The sequence below is a fragment of the Akebia trifoliata genome, chromosome 11 (assembly GCF_017979445.1).
Source record: "Akebia trifoliata isolate Shusen 1 chromosome 11, ASM1797944v1, whole genome shotgun sequence".
Taxonomy (NCBI): domain Eukaryota; kingdom Viridiplantae; phylum Streptophyta; class Magnoliopsida; order Ranunculales; family Lardizabalaceae; genus Akebia; species Akebia trifoliata.
Genome location: NC_141385.1, coordinates 7,201,031 through 7,224,142, shown reverse-complemented (window position 1 = coordinate 7,224,142; position 23,112 = coordinate 7,201,031). Strand labels below are relative to the sequence as shown.

Here is a 23,112-nt window from a genome sequence, read left to right as displayed (position 1 = left end):
TTTTTTTTTCTCATTTAATTTTCCCATGATTTTATCCAAGTAAAATCAAACAATAGAATTTGATTTTCCAACCCTACCTATTTTCCATCACAATTTTTCCATGGATTTCAAATTCCATGGAAAGTCACTTTCCATGCAATCAAACATACCCTTAAATGAAAAAATTACCAATCTATGAACGAAAGATTCAAAAACCATCAAGAACGTCACTTTCCAAAATACTATTCTTTTTCTTTCATTAATTTATCAATTAATTATAATTTTAAACAATAGTTAATTTAAAGACTAGATATTGCCACACCAATTTTACTAACGCCACACCAAGTATGTGCAATTGTTTTATGATAATAAAGGAAATGGTGTGGTATTAATAAAAGTTGGTCTGGTAATAGTAACTCTCTTAATTTATCTTTAGTTATTAATCAAAATTTCCAAATTACCCCTATTTTCTTTTCTTTTTTAAAAACAAGAAAAAGGGCAATTTTGTAATGATAAATCAATATATAGTGGGAAACGGCTCCAAGCCTGTCTTTTCCCGATAAGCCCTGTGACTGCTCGAACGAGAGGAACTTTGAGCATTGAAAGAGATTTTCCGCACAGATTCAGACTCTCTTTGTTTTGATTTTCCAACAAAAACCCTAAAAGCTTAAATACTCCCAATGGAAGAGAGAGAGGTTCATGAGTTGAATTTCATGGGATTCTAGCTGAGAAATTCAGGAAAATTCAAGACTTCAAGGTTCATTAATGGCGGTTTATTTTGATGTCTGAAGTTGTTTAAGATCTTCAGTTAAAATATTAGTAAAAGGTGCTAAGGAGAGAGAGAGAGTGTGTGTGCGGTGTTTTAGGATTCGTGACATCTGATTTCGAAACTCGAGAACGCAACCGAAAATAAGGAAACAACACACGCAATCCGCGTTGGAGAGAGAAATCGGGAAACGAACTTATTGCGCAGTAGGTCTAGTCTACTCCAAACCTCTTTGATTTTAATTTGACCTCGTTAATCGCTTATTTATTTATTTATTAAATTCGATGTGAAACTTTGTTGATCGGTTCGTGTTAATCAGTCGCATTAATCGATTTCTTCTTCGTTTCTATCTTTCAATTCTTCAAAATTTTTGTTTGAGTTTAATCTTCTCCTCATGTTGTTATTTTACTTAGGAATCGATCTGTCGAGCTATAGAGGTCCTGATAATCTCAGTAAAGCAGATCCGTAAGCCTCCTGATAGTTTCTTTGTCGATTCTTGTGGAGAAGAAGACTGGAAATGTACGTATAAGATCTTTATTTCTTCCATATTTTTAACTGTCAAGAAACTTAATAGAAGCACAGATCCGAGTCTGATTTGCATAAATTTATGGAATTTTTTTCATAAATTTTGTGTAGTTTATTTTATAATATTCCATCTATAACCAGTTTCTTCCATTTTTACAGTCAGGAAGCTTTAAAACGCATCAAATTCTCAGATCCAAGTTGAAGTTGCACACAGAAACACAAAAAAGTAATTCAAGTCTCAAAAGCTTTCAATATTTTTCCATTTTTACCGTAAAAAAAGCTCAACTCTGATGTAGATAAGCTCAGATTGAAATTACAGATCGCAAATTTCAATCTGAGCTTCTCTCTCTCTTTAAGCTGGCTGTACTTGACGACTAATAAGCATCAGATACTCTTTAACGCAGAGAGACTGAGAACAGCTCATCCACTCAGAAGCTTTTCTTTTAATACAAGAACTGCAAAAAGTTCACATTTTTCGGCATCGAAGGCGATAGATCGAGAGCTTAAAGTTGCTTTATTTTTCACAAATCATCAAGTACTGAGAAATTCATCATCAATGCGAAGGGCACCACTCACTAACAATTACTCTCACCTACTAGTCTCTTTCTCTCTCTTAGAGAGTTGTGCAGAAGAAACAGATAACAAAGAAAACAACAAGTACTCGAGATACTGAGATCTTTGTTTTTAGTTTTCTCCAAAAAGGTATGAAATTGGTATGGAGGCGGAGGAGATTCAGACGCAAGCGTGCAAGTTTTCAAGAATCGGTAACACTAGAAGCGATTCTAGCAAGATAAGCCAACAACAAGGAGGATCAGATCAATATCACGATGAAGACGAAGATGATGGAGAACGAAAAGCTGGAATTGGAGGAGGAAGTGATGTTCATCTTCGCGAATGGAACCACTCATCGAGGATTTTTAGGGTTTCTAGAGCTTCAGGTGGGAAAGATCGACACAGTAAGGTTGTTACAGCTAAAGGGCTTAGAGATCGAAGAGTTCGTCTTTCAGTTTCCACAGCTATACAATTCTACGATCTTCAAGACCGTTTAGGCGTCGATCAACCAAGTAAAGCTGTAGAATGGCTGATCAAAGCTGCTGCAGATGCCATAGCTGAGCTTCCTTCACTCGAAAGTAAGTTTCCCGAGACACCAAAACAACCAATAGAGGTTGAATTAGACACTACAGATCCTTCGTATCAGCAGCAACAACACATGTCGTTAACGAAATCTGCTTGTAGTAGCACTTCAGAGACGAGTAAAGGTTCAGTATCTCTCTCTCGATCTCGATCAGAAATTAGGGTTAAAGCTAGAGAGAGAGCTAGAGAAAGAACAGCAAAAGATAAGGAGAAAGAGAAAGAAAAACAGAAAGATGAGTCTCAAATTGGTCATCAACAGAATTCTCAGAACTCTTCTTTTACTGAACTTCTCACTGGCGGATCCAACATTAAAACTCGCCATCACTTCCCTTCAACAACTTCAATGGATTACTTCTCTTCTGGATTATTCAATCCAGCATCATCAAGAACCCATTACTCTTCTGGTTTTTCAAACCAAACCCACTTTGGAATCCCTCCTCCACCCCCATTTAATGGCACTAGTGATCCTCACCAACACCACCATCATCATGAGCTGCAACAATTCTCATTCCTTCCTGATCATCATCTCATCTCGGATTCTACAGCTGTAACAGGGGGCGATTACAACCTCCATTTCACAATCTCTTCTTCCGGCCTTGCTGGCCTCAATAGGGGGACCCTTCAGTCCAATTCACCATCTCCCTTACCTCATCATCTTCAGAGATTTTCTTCTTCTGCAGATGGACCAAACATGCCGTTCTTTGTAGGAAATGTGGCTTCTGCTTCACCTACAGAGAATCATTACTTCCCAGCTGGGTTTGATAGCTCCAGGCATTCAGACCTGAAGGGAAAAGGGAAAAGCTGAAATCTTGGTAAGAAAAATTTAATCTAATTATATTATTAATCTGCATTTGTTTCCATTAAATTAAATTTGTTATTTTCTATCCTTTTGTCTGTTGGATTTTGCTTTGTCTCTATACGTGTTTTTACACTTTTATTGCTACATTGACTACTTTCTCGATATCAATGAAACCTGGAAATTATGATATCAGAGTTATCTGCTTTATTATCTTGTTGTCTTATTCCTGCATTGATTGCTGAGAAGATGGATCGGCTGCTTGTCTGTCTGTTTGTTTGTTCTTTTGGTGATCTTTTCTTTATCTACTATTTGTATAGTTAAAGGCCAAGTGTCGAACAGTTGGTGAAACATTGTGCCTTTTCCTTAGTGTCCTCCAATGGCTTTTGTTTGAAATATCACATATTTAGCGAATCTCACTAGAACCAATTGCATGGGCTGAACGATAGTTACGAGATACCCCCACTTGGCAGTAGAGTAGATTTGCATATTGTCGGACTCCACCAAAGTATACACTATAAATTCTTTTTTATTAGTTAGTTAAATTACGCGGAAAACAACTCAAGTTGGTTGCTATAAAGCATTATCATTACCGTGTGACTATAACATGGTAAAGAGTCATTGGAACTCTAAGTCTCAATAGTCAAAATGCACTCTTTTTATATTTGTTACATATGAAAAAGGCAATGTAGAAGTCTTTTTAAAATAAGATACGGTGATTCTTCTAATGTAACAATCATTATCAGCTCAGATGTATATTCTACAGTGAATACTTGAAAGAGACTTCCAAACATAATATAACTTCATCCAATAATGAGCTTCTAGTTTCCCCAATAACAATTAGGTTCCCAATAGTCAACTTATCCTAATATCTTGCAAAGTTAGCAACTTTTATTTTGAGATGTTATGCTAGCTTGATACTTTTACTTGAATTGTCCAATTCAACCAAATTAAGAGTATTATAATGTAAATCCTTGCAATAAGAGGTGTATCACAGTATATGTTATTACAATTCTTCATATTTTATAATCTAACATCCTTTCCCAAACTTATTGCAATTGAAGATTGATGCGAGTTTAATGAAATTTGGAATTTAAATTTCTTTCATCCTATAAAACTTATTTTCCATTGAAGAATGCGATTGATGAAATTCGATTGTAAGATGCGTGTTGTTGAGGAGGACATTTTGAGGATTGTATGGATTGAAACAGATCAAATCAATTCAAATCAAATGGGATTGCCTTGAGAAGTGATGTGATCAAATGTCCTCACTTGGACCTTGAAGCTTAGTGTTGGTTTCATTGTGGCTCAATCATTGGTCATTGTCTCTTTTGGGTCTTAGTGGCAAGTGTTCAATCATGTATAAGATTTCAATATCCTTATATTTGAAGATAGGCTTAACCGTGTGGATTTGAGTCAATTTGGGTCATACTTAGGGATTGAACTAAAATTTTGGATTTGGATTGATTCCAATACAAGGATCTAATCACGACATTGATGGTAGAATTATGACTGGTGTAAGAGAGATGTACCAAATGAAGTCCCCTAGCAAAACTTACTTCAAAAGGTTGTCTTCAATTGTTGAAAAAATCAATATTGCAGAAGAAAACAAGGTTTTTGAGGACCAAGACGGTTGCATTGTCTGGGAAGTTTCATGATGGTAAAAGTAGAGGTGGTTGACTAGTGAAGTTGTAAAGCTTTTGATTGACTGGCCTTTTAAGTTTTAACTAAGGAGAGGTAGAGGATGTGGCCGAGGGGATTGGTATTACAGTGCCACACAACATAAATTTTAATTCCTGATTGCATCGATGGTGCATAAGAAGCCTTTATTGTTGAAGGCAGTAGTGATCAAACCCATTGAATTGAATTCAATTACGTCAATCACAATTAACAATAAGAGAAGAAGAAGCATTGACAACAAAGGGGATTGGGAAATGTGATGGTCTAACAACAATGAAATTGAGATTTTTCTTACTCTCCTTTCTTTTTTTCCTGAAGAATTATATCTTAGTACACTAGCATCGACAGGTTTGGTGGATAGTAGAAGGGTTTCATTTTTTGTGTGGATAATTTGTTCGACAAAATGTCAATTAGACAAAACTTGTAGAATAGTGTGAGAATCGATGAGTGGGGTTTCACCAATAATGTTACCATTGCCAGCAAAAGTATGATTACCAAGATCCTGTGCTCAATATACCTTAAGCTCTGACAACACGATGAAGACTATATTTGGAATTATTGATTTGATGATTAATTACAAGAACTCTAACATGATTTATATAGAAGGACTATGTAGCTAAGTGGTAAGACCTTGAGAGGTTATTCTCAAGGTCTTAGGTTCAAACCCCTTGAATCCCTTCTTATACTAAAAAACAAAAAATAGCTTGCTAAAAAAAAAAGAAAAGATTTACATAGAATTAACAAATTCTAATTAGAGATGTACCATAAAAATAATCTAATCCTATCCTCTATAAAAATATGATTCCATGTATTACAGTGCACCTTTTTACAATGATCCACATCTAATACACTGAGAACACCCAACTTAGTAAGTTGGTATACTCTGTTAATGGTAATATCCACCTTATTAGCTGGCAAATAAAAAAAGATAAAGTATTAGAATATAACTAAAAATAAGGATTGAAATCAATAAGTGATTAATGCTCGAAGGTTGTGAGTTCAATACCCAGTATGAGCATTAAGTCCTCAGGGGACACTCGCAAGGGCGCACCCTCACTTACCATGTGGGTGTGATGTGCGAGGGTTGCACGCACCCCAAGACTAGTCTTTGGATAAGACCATGGTCTATGGACTGGGTAAAGCCCAGATACGGATACCCGATTATCAAAAAAAAGGATTAACTGTTGTTTCCAAATGTTTATCCCCCTATAACGCATTTCGAGAATAGTTTTCAACTTTATACCATATTCTTTTCTCCCCTTTCCAAGAATACCCTTCAACTTTATTACCTCTATTCTTCTACCCTTTCTATTTTATATATTGCTTTTTCTCTTCTCCCAATTTTTAAATATTATCCTTCCAACTTTATTGTCTTTTCCTTTTTACCCTTTTTCAATAATACCCCTCCAACTTTATTACCTTTGTATTGTATTGGTAGAAGAGATTGTACTAATAGTCAACATGTATACATTCTCCAATGAATTCTTTCTCATAAGAGACTTCTAAACATAATATGAGTTCTCCAAATCATGAGCCTTTAGTTTCCCAACAACAATTTAGTTCAATGTAATCATCACATCCTAATATCTTTCGAAGCTAACAAGTTGCTTGATAGTTTTATTTGATCAATCATCATTCTACTGTATCCAATTCAACCCAATGAAGAGAAAAAAGTGGAGCCATTTTTATTACTTAGAATTAAAATATATCATAAGGTGTCTCCTTAGTAAGTTGGTAAAATCTGTGAGTGATAATATTCGCTTTTACTAGCTTGTTAACCAAAAAAGAATAAAATATATAATAATATAACTGGAGTCCATAAAAAACATGTCGTGTTTGGGGTGCTCTTTTTACTCAATTTTGTTACTAGGCCCTAGGGGCAAATTTATCTTTGTATGATTTATGTGTTTATGGCAAACTCATTTTAGGGTTTCTATGGGGGGATTTTCAATTTTGTTACTCATCATCTCCCCTGGACATAAGCAATCTTACTGAGCCACGTTAATTATGTTTCTTGCTCTTTTAATTTTGATTTGCATTTAAAAAAAAATTATTTTCTCGTTTCTCACATACGGTTTTTATAAAATAAAGAAATATTTTCCTGCATAATAATTTTTTTGAATAACTTCACACATAAATTGAAAAAACTACCAATATACCCAAGAAGTTGAGAAAATCTACCAATGGTAGTGAACTATAAAGAAGCCAAATCAAACTAAAAAGCATGCAATTACCACTCCAAATTTACATTCGAGGCCTATTTGTAAATCAAATCTTTGAAGAATATCTCCCATACTAGTTGGAGTTTTTTGACCATAGAAGCATCAACGCTTTGATGTAGTTTAAATTGTTGTTTGAAGAGCCTCTCCTTTACATTTGAACACTCTGAGATTTTTTTCCTTCCAAATCCCCCAACAAATAGCAAATGGGAACGATTTATAAAAAAATTGATCATTGATGAGAAGGTTGTGGTATGTCAATTATGAGAGGCATCCATGATAGAATTGGGTAATACCCATTCCACTTAGGATTGAAAAAAAAAGCAACCCCAAATATTAAATGATATGAACAACAAATGATTTAGAAGTTATCCATCTTTTTTACACAAGAAACAAAAATGCAATGAAAATATTATTGTGGGAACATGGTGAAAAATGAAATCCAACAATTGATTGCAATTAGGAAAATTATATAAAAGAACAAAGAAAAAAAAGAAGGAAAAACAAGAACCAATAGCAGGAGGAGGTGAAGAAGAAGAGAGCGAGGGGCGACATTGTTTTTCATAAATAGAGAGAGAGTAGGGGAGTGGTGACACCATTTTTCATTGAGAGAGAAAGAGGGTGGGAAGGGAGAATCTCTCATTTTTGGGAGAGAGAGAGAGGGGAGGGGTGAATGTCTATGTTAAAAACATAGGAGAGAAGAGAGGGGAAGAAGAGGAGAGAGACGATACTAAACTGGCTCCTGTGGACTTTTAGGTTGGATCTCATTTTCCTTAGGGTCTGGGTTGGATTCTAATATCCCATTTCAACAAGAATTTAAAATTTTGCTGGAAAATCATGCACTAAAAAAAAAATAGTTTTCCATGGAAGACCATTTTTCCACCACTTTTCCACCCGCAATCAAACACACTCTAAGATGATTGATGGTTGGAATTTTGCTTAGAAAGGTAGTTCACTAGATGAAACTTATCGTAGAAGGGAACTTTGGTGTAACACAAACAAAAGAATGGGGAAAATTTTGACCCAAGTACAATTCCATGCCTTAGAAGGGACCTTTTTAATCAAAATAAAAGAAGCAAGAGAAAATTGACCTAAGTAGCATTCAATACCTTGTAGAAGGAACTTATAAAGAAGATGCTCTGATGATCCCTAATCCATCATCCCCTATTCGATGTGGGGTGGTTAAAAGGTCATCTTGAGAGATTTTGATAGAAGAATGGAAACCAAATCAATCTCCCAATCATTAATCCTTCTTCAAAACCAAAAGCCATAGACAAGTTTTCATCATCCCAAAGCATTTAGTTAGACATTCCTTCTTGTTAGACATGATATAAAACAACAAAAAAAGTTGACAAGAAAGTTCTTTTACCACACTATCCATTTTTCCAAAACTTACCTTATTCCCTCATTACACGCTAAATTTGATAATCCTAATAAAATCCAGATGAACTTTCATAATCCTTTTCCAAAAAAATCCTCCCATAAAGAGTGGCTAACCCCACTGTCAACGTTCATTGATAATTCCATATCTTAATGGTATAACTTTGTACTAATGGTTTTGGCCACTAGTATCTAGGGACATCAAGTTCTTTTGAAGGTGTCCTTTTATATATATGTGTGTGTGGTTGGTTTCCATGGATAGGATTTTGACTATGGAGCATATGTGGTGAGTTGACCAATAATCTTTGATTCATTGACTTTGCACGAACCATTTGAATCCATTTAATTTCTCATTTACACATTCAATAGGTCTTCCCGAGGTCAAATCTTATATCTTTTAAGAAAATATGGATCGTGGTTTTTAATTGTAGGGGAAGTATGTTTTGGTTGTTGGCTTCAATTTTTTTGTGAGGCCTATAAGAGGAACAAAACAGCCACAATTTTGTGGGGAAGGAGAATACTGCTTAGAGGGTCATTAGTAGCGTTTTAGGTTCTATGTTCTATTGGTGCTAACTTACCTCCAGCACCTGGCTTTCTCCGGTGCATATTAGCTTAGCTGCGCTCAATAGGCCGGTTTTGCTTCCTCTCTGGCGGCCTCCTTACCTTACCCCCGCTACACTCCCACTCCAAGCTACGCCTGCTGAGCAAGATGCATTGCGATTTCCTCTTCTTTCTGTGGACGCACCGGAGTATGACCCGGGACGGGAAGAAACTTTTTTATGGAATTTAAGGATTGTAAGAGTAGATTTTCTTACAACTTTTCTTTTAAATTGGGGGCTTTGTAGAGAGATTGTGAACTAAGGGCCTTGTTTGTTTACTTTTTTTGTGGATTGCTTCTCTTCTCTTTCTTTTGTGTATAACGTAGGTCTTTTCGACCTCCTTTCTTTTTAGTAATAAAATTTTATGTCCTTTAAAAAGAAAGAAAGATGAAAGTTAGAATCCTAATCTATATATATACATACATACATGTATATGTACATTGATAGATCTAGAAATTTATCAATAAAGAAAAAGGAAAACGAAGGAGGGCGATAGGTGTGCCTTCGAAACAACACAACTGAGAGAATAACCTCATGATTTACGAAGCAATTCCCATCTAACAAGGAAATCCTCAAAAAATAAAAAATCCTTTAGAATCTAGTTACTATGTTGACCAATAAATCCAACAATATTGATTAAACTTTTGTTACACCACATTATCCTTAGTTCCATATCTATCTAAAATTTTATTTCTCCAACAAAATAAATTTGTTTCTAATTTAATTTCGAGATCTCCCTTTATTTAGTGTTTGAATAGTGGTATTTTGATTAGACTCCAAGCTACTTGTATTATATCTACTTCACAAATACTCAATAAAAATACACACAAGTTTTATCGATATTGTGCACCCAATTGATCTAGCACCTACAACATCCTCTCCAACACCATCACAACATCACATACTTACACGTCTTCAGTCTGGGATTCACACACCAAAAGTTCTTCCAAGTATGTTTGTCTCCAGGTATCCTATTCTACATGACTTTGCTTTCCCACTCCAATCCCTTGATAATGAACTGACCTATTATAGTGATGTAGTTAGATCTATCGAATGGTGACATGCTATGACTTATGAATTCAACGCCCTCTTCAAAATTGACACTTGGTCTTTGGTTCCTCCTTCTACACAAAATACTGGGGGTTGTAAATGGGTTTTTAAAATCAAAAGGTGCTCAAATGGCCCCATTGATTGATATAAAGCTTGGCTAGTGGCCACAGGATTTCATCAACAACCGGGTTTGGACTATGATGAAACTTTTAGCTTTGTTGTCAAGTCCACAACTATTTACACAGTTGTCATTTTGGCATCCTCTAGTGACTCACGTATTCGACAGTTTGATGTCAAAAATGTGTTTCTACATAGCTATCTCTATGAGTTTGTTTACTTGGCAACAACCACTAGGGTTTGTTGATCCCAATCGACCTCATCATGTATGCAAGCTTCACAAAGCTATCTACGGTTTGAAACAAGCACCTCGTGATTGGTTTCAACGATTCAGCTCCCTTATTATTTATTTAGGTTTTGTGCAAAGTTGGATTGACCAGTCTTTGTTTATCTATGGGCATCACTCTCAAATTATGACAAAGTCGGGCTGATTAATCTTTGTCTATCTATCGGCTTCACTCTTATGGTTCTCTTGCTCTATGTTGACGATATAATATTTATTGGAAATGCACCAACTCTAGTTAAATCCTTCACTAAGCTCCTTGGAAAAGAATTCGAAATCTAAGCCTTGCTTCCTTGGAATTGAAGTATCTCATTTTGGTCGTGGACTTCATCTCTCTCAGTGTAAATATGCTTAGAGTGTAAATTGTGTTCCACACCAATCACAACAAAAACTTAACTCTCAACCACTGAGGACATCCTTCCCTCTAATCCTATCGAATATCGTCACATAGTGGGTACCCTTCAATATTTGACTCACTTACTGGACATCTTCTTTGTTGTCCATCATGCTGCATAGTTCATGAATACTCTTCCCACAAAATGAATTCTTTGCTACCTGAAAGGCGTTTTTGGTTTTGAAATCCAATTTTATCACTTTGGTGGACCTTTAAGGCTTCAACCTTTTTTTGGTGCCGATTTGGGGGGGATTGTCCCGACAATCGTCACTCTACTTTTGGCTATTGTGTGTATTTGGGACCCAATCTCATTTCCTGGAGTGCCAAGAAACAATCAACAGTTTCTAAGTCGAGTGTCGAGTCTGAATATCGGACATTGGCCTATGCTTGTGCTTAAACTATTTGGATATGTCATATCCTCTGTGAGTTACATATTTTTGATCACACTCAAACGGTTTTCTACTGTGACAATTTTCATGCCTGGACGAAGCATGTTGAACTTGATTATCACTTTGTTCGAGAACATGTTGAAACTGGTAACCATCTTGTGCATTTTGTTCCTTCTATTGATCAAGCTGTTGATATCTTCAAACTTTTCGTTGCTTGACCCCCAAGTTTGCGAGGGAGTGTTACGCCACATTATCCTTAGTTCCATATCTATCTAAAATTCCGTTTCTTCAACAAATTTTTTTTCTAATTTAGTTTCGAGATCTCCCTTTATTTAGGGATTGAATGGTTGTATTTTGCTTGGACTCCAAGCTACTTGTATTATATATACTTCACAAATACTCAATAAAGATACACACAATTTTATTCCTTTCAACTTCCTTTCATATGCTCTCAAGTTTTCTTCCTTCTAGATACCCAACTAACCATAAAAGTGGTAATAGACTATAGTATTCTCTCTTTATGCCTCGATGGTTTGATTTTCCAACAATAAAATAAAGAAATTAAGGAATTAGGATAACACCAAGAGACATGGAAAAGAGAAAGGAACCAATTCCAAATATACGAAGCCATGAAACAATGAATAAACGGATGGTTGATTGATACCCCACTCTTTTTAGAAAGACAACGATAATCAACCAAGGTAACACGCCTGGCCATGTATGATCCATTGTTAGTAATTTTTTAGAAATGAAGCCCAAGTTAAAAAGGATACTTTGGAATGGTTTTTTGGTCCTCAAATGGAATTTTCTGGATAAAAGGAGTTAGAGGGAAGGAAAAAAGATTCATAATAAGGTTTACATTTTCTAGGGTTAGTTTTCCTCCCTTAGAAAAATATCTTGCCTTCCATGTACTTAACTTTTTCTCTACACTCTAGAATTGAATTCTAAATTTGGAAGCTTCAATATGGAGCCTTGAGAGGATAGCCAAGATAATATGTTGGAAATTTTTGCACTTGACAACTAAAGCATCCTACCAAGACATGAATATTAGGAACCGCTCCAAGTTCGAAAATCTTAGTCCTTTGCATATTAATGCTCATACCAGACACAACCTCAAAACATACAATAATCCCAACTAAAAGTCTAACTTGATTCATAGAAGCATAAAAAAAGGAGAATGTCAACCGCAAATTGCAAATGTGATATCATGAGCTTGCCTAAAGCCTCAACTACCTTCTCTTTTAGTCGCTTAGAGCAGATTTGAGGCTAGAAGCTCGAGTTCACCTTTCGCATTCTCCTCGATCATCTAATCCAGTGATTAGTTAAGTTAGGAGAATTGAGGATGTTTCGAATCGGGACATTGCTTAGCAGCTTGAGGCATTGATCAATGTTGAGTAGACTGTCCATCATCGAAACTAAAAGCAAAGAAAGCATTGGTTGTGCTTTTGAGTTGGCTTTCAATGTACACACATGAGTATTAGTTAGTTGTCATAGGTCCAACGAGTAATCAACTTGAATCTAGGATCTAAAGATTATCCTTAGGGGATGGAATCACTTTAACATCTTTCTTTGTTTCCCTTTTATTCTATTTTGACGTAACTTTCTCCTTACTTGTTCTCTTCCAAAATTACAATTGCCACTTGCAGTAATAGGTTTCATGTCTATTAAATTTTCTTATCATTCAAAAGGAGCAATCATGAAGATGAGTTCTCTCCATTCTTGACTACCAGGGCCAAATCTTACAGAAAACTCCTATCTGAACAAGCTGTATTAAAAAAATTCCATTGAATTATTTAAAATCTTTGCACGAAAGAACATGAGACCTAAAATGGAAATGAAATTATCCTGAAGAGAATGCTCTTTCCCATAAAATCTAGCTATTTCGCTTTTTCCAAAATTTTCAGCACATGGAAAAGGGAGTCAATCTTAAAGCATCGTCTCTGCATTTAAGGGACATGATCTGCCAATCATGAAGAAATACAGCGATAGGCGTAGGAAAGGACCACCAAATTTTGAAAAAAAAATAATGAAGTGGAATCCAACAACGTTTGCGAAGGCACAATGGACTAACAATTGGTTGATACATTTTCTACTAGCTTTACACAAGAAAAATTCCACAGAAATTTAGCTCCTAGCATTGAGAAAATCCAAACTAAGAATTTTCTCAAGACAACGTACCAAATGAAAAAATCGACTTGTAATAGAACCTTGGATCCTGAACACGTATTAAACCAAGTAATGAAGGAGTGAATAAAGATAAGGTGAAGTATAGTAATCTGATTGAGAAGACTCCATTTTGGCTACTTACCCATGCTAGATGGTCTTCTGAGAAAAAGATGGGGATGGAAGGGAAGCAAGTGATGCCGTGCCTAAATCCTAACTTCTTTCGATTGCATCGTTTATAAGAGAATATGATGCATGAGATACATTGTATCATTATCAATGTATCTCATCACAAAGGGAAGGTAGTGATGGAAAATAATATATGTAGCAATCTCATCATATTCTCTTACAATGTTTTCACGTTTGAAGTGGAACTTTTGCCTTTCATCCTACAAAAAATCACGAAACAATTTTTCGAGGTACAATTATAGTCCTAGGTGTAGAGAAAAGATATAGAAAGTAAATTGTGATGCTACCCAAAGTTCTTTTAATCGGATGAATTAAACTTTTATAAAAAAAAAAAAAAATAAAAAAAAAAAATAGAAATAAACCACGCCAACTTACACTCAGGTCAAACTAAATATGTTACCCTAAACTTTAAACAAATAAAATTGGACTTCATTACCAGTCAAAGAGAGTTGGAAGCTTTGATTTCTTCTAAAAAAACGATTAGCAAAACAAGCCGTCTTCTCCAAAACACTCATTTTTTGTATCATAAATATACTCCTTATTCATAGGCTTATTATACTCTACTATAGTTAAAAAAGAAAACAATTTCCTAAAATTAAAGTACATCTAATTAAGCCTACCTAGTAAAAGTGCCATGATAAAGATAAGATTTTACTTACGAATTTGAGTCATATTACAACTTGAATTCTTTGAAAGATTTCACAATTTCTAGCCAATTAGAACATGAATATGAAAAACAATTAAATTGCCTTTGATATCCTTTGAAATATATATATTTTTTTTATGCCTACTTTGGCAGATCATGGAGAAAACATTCTAGCTTTGGCCAAAGACTGGATTGAAACATTAGCCCTAAATTATTGAATGTTTCCGAATGTCTCAAAATGTTTTGGTGGACATTGTCTTGATTTTTCCTGAACTGAAATATTGCCTCAAGATGAGATTTTAAACCTTGGATGTCATACCAATACAACTCAGATTGGCGTTTGAACATCATTCACTTAGATTTGATATTACTCATTGTTGTCATTTGATTGCTAAAGGCGATTCTCTGCTCCAACATCATCCTTCATTGTTGGATTGTGTCTCAATATTTATGGATGATGGATTCCTGACTTTCGGATTTGTGCATTGCAATTGATTGCCACTGCAAGCTCTTTTTTATTTTTATTTTTTGTATAATCATATTTGATTATACCAGCCTTAACTGATTTTATCAAAAAGAGAACTATTTTTCTTTTAGTTTATTGGTCTGTTGATTATTTACTTCAATGCTTGCAGAACTTATATGAATTTTAATTGAAGATACTGCTACAATAGAAAATCTTTTGTTGGCACCTACAATTGTTAGTCAACCTGTTATTCTAGCTACAATTAGTCAATGTAGTTTGTGAATGCTCACGTTTCTCTGCACAACGACCCAATACTCAACAAATCTTTGCTATTGTCATCTTTATGATTGAATCTGTTTCAAAGTTCGGTTAAGAACTTTCTATCTTAGTTGTTGCTCTTTCTAGTACTCATCATTGTCACATAATTCTCCAAACCAGGGACCAGCCCTACCCTTTGAACCTCAAGATTCTATCTTCTTCAAACTTTATAACTCAAGAACAAGATAGGGTTTTTAGTGAGGTTGAATTTGATTGGTTTCTGGGAAGTTGTCCAAAATATCTTCTAGAATAACCAGCCTTCACATTGTTGCTTTCATCATCGAAGCTTTACCCCAAAATTTTTGGTTGTATTTGTTGTGCCAAAGCGTGCAACGAATAAAGCGAATTACGAGCAGGAAATTTAAAGCAAAAACGAAATAGAGAAAGCATAATAGAAGACACGATTTACGTGGTTTGGCAAGATGCATATGTCCAAGGGCAGCAATGATCAATCCACTAAATCAACAACGAGATTTCTTCAATGTTCTAGTCCCCTGTTACACCCATTCTAAGCTCTCTCTTGCGGCTCTCCTTTTTCACAACCCTAAAAACCCTTTATATACTTAGGGTTACAAAGAGGATAAAATGGGTCGGATAAAAAATCAAACCAAATGGGTCCAAAATTTCGGCAGGGGGTGAATTAATCTGGGTCATACGGGTCGATAATGGATCATCAAGAATTCGGATTGAATTCATGACAACTCCCCAACAAAATTTACATCCGCTTTCATTATCTTATAGCTACACTATATTTATATTGATTTTTATAATATTATGGGTTTTCTAAAATTACCCTTCCTCCAATTGCTTACCAGATTAAAAAAAAATCAAATAACTCTTAAGATTCAACATATTAATTTAGATTGTACGGAAACATAATTTCCCAAACGCACATATTAATTTTCAACTAATTAGAATATTGAAACAGAAACCAAGTAAAACAGCTTGTTCATCCATTTAAGGTTTCTTTTGTTTCCTCTTTAGATAACCTACACTTTCTAGCAATAGTACAAAATGGTGGCACATAGACTGTCTCTTGGTTTATGTAGCGATGAGTACGTAATGGCTTTTGAGCACTTGTTCCTTTTGATGCATAATGAGTACCTATGGTGGCACATAGACTGTCTCTTGGTGGCACATAATTAGTTTCTCACATCATTATTATTATTATTGTTATTTCTTTTTCTTTCTTTTTTTGGATTTGGGGGAGGGTTAAAGAAATTTATATCATAAGGGGTTTCTATATATTTTAGAGTACTTATAGGGGTAAAACACCATGTGGTGGAAAGGAAAGATAAAAATGTTAAGAGCTTTTGATGAACATATGATCTTGCTAGGCAGTTACACAGTGGTTGGCTTCTCACAGCCTATGCCTGTCCTCAATCGAACTTCAACATTTGTCAAAACTGTTTGTCACTGATACAATACTTCGCCAATAGTACACATAAATAGAACTATTTCAATTTCCATGTATTCAAGCCCTTTTTCGTCAACATTGAAAGACCTTTAAACATATCAAACCCAACTCCATGGACATTATTTGTCGTAACACCAAGTAAAATAAAGAAACCTGTGATACATTGGTCATGATGGTTCCTAATTGTGGCACCTCAACCTGTAGGTTCCAGGTTTCAATAGGGAGATCTGTCAATGTTTGGCTTCAAAATCTTTGTATTGGTGCCCAATCAGACACACAAATAAACCTTCACCCACTTAATGCTATTTTCTCATTAGTCATATTAATGTTCTGCTTTCTATATACTTTGAATCATGTATCAAATATCTTTTTTATTTTATTTTGGCAAAGCTTCGTCTTGTCGACTTTATTGGACTTCAAATGTGAAAAGGACTGAAAATATTTGTGGAATACCACCTTAAATTAACTACATTGAATTTTTTGCTTTGGTTTTCAGTCATAATTAATAAATATGTATTATATGATAATGTGCAAGAAACTTAGGATATATAATTTCCTGTCTACAAAGAATATTCTTTTTAAACTGATAATGAATTGGCTAGGTCCGACAAATATTCTTTGATAATGTTCAAATTCCAATTTGTGATGTTTAGTTGAGATCATTCTTCAAATCATTAACAGTTAAACATGCACATCATGTTTGGCAGTTCCTACTTCTGACATGGAAATTTTTTTGGGCTGAGAATCTCATTCTGTATGATTTAAACATAACACGTTTGTAAACCTCAAAGTAAAACTTGCTTCAAACATTAACATCATGGTTGTCTTACTAATCACTTCTCTTCATGTTTTCATGTTCAAAGAAGTAAATAGTAATGGTTGGGATCCGTATACACACAAAATCTTACTATTGGGATAACACATATCGGAAGATACATCACGTATCTTCTTAAGATAAATTCTGACAATTGGATCTTGTGATCCTTTATGAGTCCTTTTTCATGAGTCTACATATCCGGGCCCAGTAATAAAATTGTTTTGTAAGTTAGTGAAAAATAAAATGATCACACATGACAATGATCTCATATCAATATTTGGGGTGGACATTTCATCCTAAAATAGTTGATATGAGCCTCTTTTTAAAATTGCTAAAGGTATATTAGAGGGAATTTGCCTTGTAAGGTTGAGGTGTAAGCCTTGTTTTTTCAAATGCCTAGAAAGTCATATTTTTAAAAAACAATACAATCACCATGAAAGTTAAAAAAGAAGAAGAAGAAATAATAAAATTAATATGATACTTTTCATTTTCTTATAATTAGCCAAATACCTGATATGATGTCATTATATCCTCAATATGATTCATGCGCTTAAAAAGTAATAAATCATATCTTAAATTATAAACGAAATATTTAAAGTCAAACATTGATCTAAGTAATGAATAAGTAGCATGATAACAAAGTAACAGGTGTTAGGTTAGCATATAACATAAACTTCCAATAGTTCCAAAATCCATCTCATTCCCACACACTAATTTTGAAGATAAAAAGTATCATCAAATGAAATTTCCTTCCCTCTCCCCAATCTTCTAGGATCTTTTGGTTTTGCTTTGCCAAGTGAGAATATCGGTCAGTAATTAGTAGGTGAAAGCAGGTTTTCAACCCAGGTTGTAGTATCAACACTCATAGACTTTAACCAACTAAGCACGCTAACACCTTCTCCATGTCTATATATTCTTCCATTCATGCCTTGTCTTTATTTGCTCAAGAAGAAAATGAAAATATTGAATTACTTGCTTGGATTTAAACATACAGATTTTGTGGTAGCATTTGATGAGTCTTGTAGCTAGAAAATTATAAGAAGCAATATAATCGAAAATGGAGGACGTGTAGTTATGAACTTAATTACAATCATAATATTCTCCAAATGCAAAATCTAGGCCTTGGAGAGATAATTTGTGAAATCTTTCCAATAAGAAGAGAATAAATTTTAAAATCTAGTCCCTTAAACTTGTTTCGGAATTGAACAAGAGTGTGAAGGGTAGAAAAAAAAAATGAAATAAAAAGTTTATCTTTTGAAGAGTCTGGTTGGGCTAAAAAATAAAAAACTATCAAAATGAATGGGATATAATTTTATGAGGTCTACCAACATAATCTAGTAGTGTTAAATATTTACCTTAAAATGAAAAAAAGATGTGGTAAAAATAAAGGATTTGAAATAAGGATCAAACTATGAGGATAAAATATGTTGGCTTTTGCAAACAAATTAATAAAGGAAGAAAAGTGCAAGGCTGCGCTGATGTAGGCTAAGGTAGCTAAAGACATTAAGAGAGTAATGAAGGAGTTCCTTGAGAAGTTTATGGGGAAAAATCATGCACATGAGGAAACATCATTATCTAAGAAGTCATTAAAGGAAAGAGATCCACTGCAAGTCGTGGCTAATAACAAGAATCAAAGAAGATTTAAAAACAAATACAAAAGAAAAAAAAAATGGTACATGAATCTAAACATAAGGTATATGATGTCTACAAGTTGGCGCAAAATAAGGAAAAGGGAAACTAAAGACTTAGGCCATGTTAAATCATCAAGGCGACTATGAGAGATTCTTAGTAAGACATGAAGAGATAGGAAATGGTGGATGGATTATTTCAGAAACTACAGAATGAAAACCACCAAAGAGACTTTGGGCTAACAATATCTATGAGAGATCCTTGAGCACACACTTTTGTAGAATTAGGATTTCAATTATAAAAACGTCTGTAACAAAGGTGCAATCCTATAATTCTTTAGAATGATGAAATTTTGATTGAAGCATCAGAATATGCGAGAAGTTTTGGATTGTATTCTTGGTGAACTTTAATCAATATTCTCTATTTAACCTAATCTTAGGAAGATGATATCTCTATGTAAGAGTAGCTTCAATGGCAGAGCACATGGACAGATTGCAAATGGAAGAATAGGAATTATTTCCTTAGGATAAGGTTTTGATGATAATTATGATGATGTATTACAACTATACTATGAATATAATGGTGATGCACCATATTGAAACTAAAGATATGGATGTGTGGTTTAAGAACGTTGGTTGTGTAGGATAGTCATGCAACTACCTAATTTCTCTATTTGACCTAATCTTAGGAAGATAATCTCTCTATTATTTCATTTTCTTTCATTGGCACCAAATGCATGTTTCCATTCGAGTTCTTCCAATCAATTTTCTTTAGAACAACAACAAATTGCCTTTGTGCATACAACATATTATGTTCCATACTACTGGGAAATCCATATATGGGTATGAGGATATTTTAAATTGCATAATCTAACATCAAATATATATATATATATATTTTTTGGGTATTTAATTTACATCCTGTTCATTGTAAGAACTGTCTTTGTATATACAACTATAAAATACTCTACTACTAAGATATCCATAGATGGATATTTATATAAATAGTAATATGGTTTTGAAATTTAATTCATATGTATCCAATCCAATATGTTGATGCTATGCTTTCATTTTTTTACTTTCATAATCCAGCATCATTTAAAATTTTTATTTTATTTTTGATACAATACTATTTGTAAATTGTTACATTTGTGCTTTGTGACCCTAATTTTTATGGAAATAGTGGAAGGATCTTAGCATAGCCCCGTGGACATAGGCAATCTTGCCAAATCTCGTAAACTTTGTGTCATGTTCTCTTTACTTTTGATTTGTGAATTATTTTAGTGTTATCGTCATTTCTTGCACCTATTTGTCTACATATATATTTGACACAACGGAAATTAGCTATAAGTAAAACAGGAAAGTTGTAAATGCTGAAGTATCCATGCAACATCCCTTACTCATCATCAATATTTGAAATATGCATCTTCTAGCAATGTTTTCAAAAGTACGTAAGTGGGTCTAGATGGTTAGAATTCCCTCCTCATGCCCCTATTTTTATAAAATATAGGAGATGATCTCTCTACCATTCCCACCGTAAATTTTCTTAGTTTCTTGACTTCTGGTATTGTTGATGCTGTTCATGGAGCAAGAAAGCTCATAAAAGCATCTAATGGTTTTTTATCCATTTTGAAGAGTCTGATATCAATGAATGATCATGGATTAGGTTACAAAATATTTATTATTACTTTTTAGCTAGAAGACTTTGGCATGTTCCATGTAGTAGCAACATGGTTTTAAAACTCGGTTTCGTGTCTCGTCACATGCAGACCTGATATCGAGTCAACTCGGACGAGTTTTCCGATACGTTTGAGACGTCTCGTTCAAAAAATCAAAAAATTGAACGTGAGGTATTAAATCTCGGTCAAAAAAGTGACTTGTGAGTTTGGTCTCGTTCAGCCCTGCGATACGTCTCGGTCTTGGATGAGTTTTAAGACCATGAGTAGCAAGAAGCCTCAGTAGTGACTTTCTCTTTCTGGGCAAGTGCATGTGTTGGAAGTTATTTTGTAAATGCATAATTATATCTGATAAAATTGTAGAAGCCCATGGCCCCCTAACTTATCCTCACAAAACCAGTTTGTAAGGGAGGATTGCTCTAGGGTTTATATATAGCCCAAGGTTATGATACCCAAGCTATGTGGGGCTATCGCTAAAAAAATATTGAATTGAGCTTATGTACTTACTACTGTATAGTAAATCTAGAAATCTAAATCTGGAAATATGTGAAAATTACAACTAATATAAATGTTACTTTTTATTGAATTACATGGTAGTAGTCAAAGTTTTGTTTTCGAACTGTTTCTGCAGAACATTCTAGTTTTGACCAAGACCGAAACTACTCATTGACCCCGAAACTTTGAATGTTTATGAAATGTTTCGGATCATCTCAGAAGTTTTTGAAATATTTTGGAATGTTGTAGGGTGTTTCAGTTGAGATGGGATTTTAAACCTTGATAGTGGCTGTTGGTGGAAATCAACAATATTCGTATGTTTAAGCTCTTATATAACCTTGTTTTGTGCATATTTGAAGGTTTACCTTAGAATTATTTTTCCTAAAAATACACTAATAATTTCTCTTGTTTTTAAATTTTAAAAGAATTTTCATAACCATAGAAATTTCTATTTTAGGGCTGTGTACGATTGTTGACGCAAACATTTTCTTGGAAAATTTTTCTTGAAAATGAGTAAATGTGTGCCAGCCCATGTTTCATTGTTCATGGGAAAACATGTGAAGAGAATTTGTTATTTTAGGGTTTTTTTTTTGGCATTATCATGTCATCATGTATACTAATATATCCATAATGCAATTGATGCAGGTAAAGTGAAGTTGAAAGTGTGATATATGGATCCATGGCGAATGAATCCCTTTACTTCACTTGACTTGATTTCCCTACTCCAGAGGCATAAACAACTATTATATGCTTTTGAAATTTACATCCATTTTTAAGTCTTGCTTGCATTTATGTATTGCATAATTTTTACTCATTCAAGGCTTGTGCTTTATGAGATTAGACATTAAACCATCTCCTCACTGCCATGGAATTTCCTTCATATTCTTCTTCTTTATTTAAATTTTGGCTTTGATATATTTTTTTTATTTTTTTGTTCTTGAACTCTATTTGCTTGGATCTCTTCTTTTGTGATTATGAACTGGGCCTTCACTGTTCATGAAAAATTTCTCACATGAACCCATGTGCATATAGGGCATCCTCAATTTACAAAACTACCCTCGTTAGGTTTCGATTGTTGACTTTTCTGTGAGCAATAAAACTCACAGGTCATCCCCATCATGACAAATTGTTTAGAGCAACTCCATTGCAAATAGGCATAAATGGTTCTCTATTTATTTTTTGATTTTTTAATTCTATAAAAAATTAATAGAACAAATCTCCACAACTCCATTAATGAAGTACAAACCTCCATGAATTCATTAAACCCAAAACCCTTGTTTTCATTAATGGAAGAGTGGTTTCCGAGAACTCTTCTACTATTAAAAAAATAAAAAATCAAAACACATCTTTAACAGAATCTCAACAGAAGACACGAGATTTTGGAGTTACCTCACCCTCCAAAGAACAAATCTGTGTTGAAAACCTTGAATATTATGTGTTCTCACACTAACGAATATAAGTATACTGATAACGATAAAACAACAAAAAATTTTAATTAAAAAATAAGAGAAATTGTGTGTTATAAATAAAAGAGGAAGTGACTGTTTAGAATATGCATAAATCTCTTCATTTTGTACATACAAATGAAATAAAAATGGTTAGAATTTTAAATAAAATGGGTTTTTGTGCGCGCGCACGGGTGGATCCAAATCCCAATTAGAACTTTGAGTTTTCCTCTTGGGTCCTATGAGTCCGTCCACTACTTCTATCAATTTTAAAGCTAATAGAAGTATATCTATTTAAGAATTGTAAATCAATTCTTCTCTTAATTGATGTGAGACTAAAAATACATAAGACAAAATCAATACTAACAATTAAAGTATAAAGCATAAAACAAAAGAAAAAAACATAGAACATAAAGTTGGGATTGGATTTTTACCTTATGGTTCAAACTCATTGAATATTAAAGTGTTTTCAAATTCACCTTCTAAATTCCAATAATATTTTCATAAAATTGCAGAATTTTATCACTATGGATGGTGCAAG

At 34.1% G+C, this 23,112-nt stretch overlaps 1 protein-coding gene across 3 annotated transcripts; it reads left to right on the top strand.

Annotated features, from left to right (window-relative positions):
- Nucleotides 1–524: 524 nt before the first annotated feature.
- On the top strand, nucleotides 525–22,041 carry LOC147390650 (transcription factor TCP2-like). 3 transcript variants are annotated; one of them, XM_086417244.1, is made up of 5 exons: nucleotides 525–951; nucleotides 1,159–1,264; nucleotides 1,430–1,496; nucleotides 1,675–3,216; nucleotides 21,772–22,041. In XM_086417244.1, exon 4 carries the CDS (start codon nucleotides 1,986–1,988, stop codon nucleotides 3,207–3,209), a length of 1,224 nt encoding a protein of 407 aa, XP_086273370.1. In that variant the 5' UTR covers nucleotides 525–951; nucleotides 1,159–1,264; nucleotides 1,430–1,496; nucleotides 1,675–1,985; the 3' UTR covers nucleotides 3,210–3,216; nucleotides 21,772–22,041. The 3 variants fall into 3 exon arrangements, with proteins under 3 accessions (XP_086273370.1, XP_086273369.1, XP_086273371.1); XM_086417243.1 differs by having other exon boundaries at nucleotides 525–955; XM_086417245.1 differs by having other exon boundaries at nucleotides 525–955; nucleotides 1,659–3,216.
- The last annotated feature ends 1,071 nt before the right edge of the window (nucleotides 22,042–23,112 follow it).

Excerpts from the sequence above, each read along its gene's own strand:
- LOC147390650 (XM_086417244.1), top strand. The coding sequence starts at position 1,986 with ATGGAGGCGGAGGAGATTCAGACGCAAGCGTGCAAGTTTTCAAGAATC.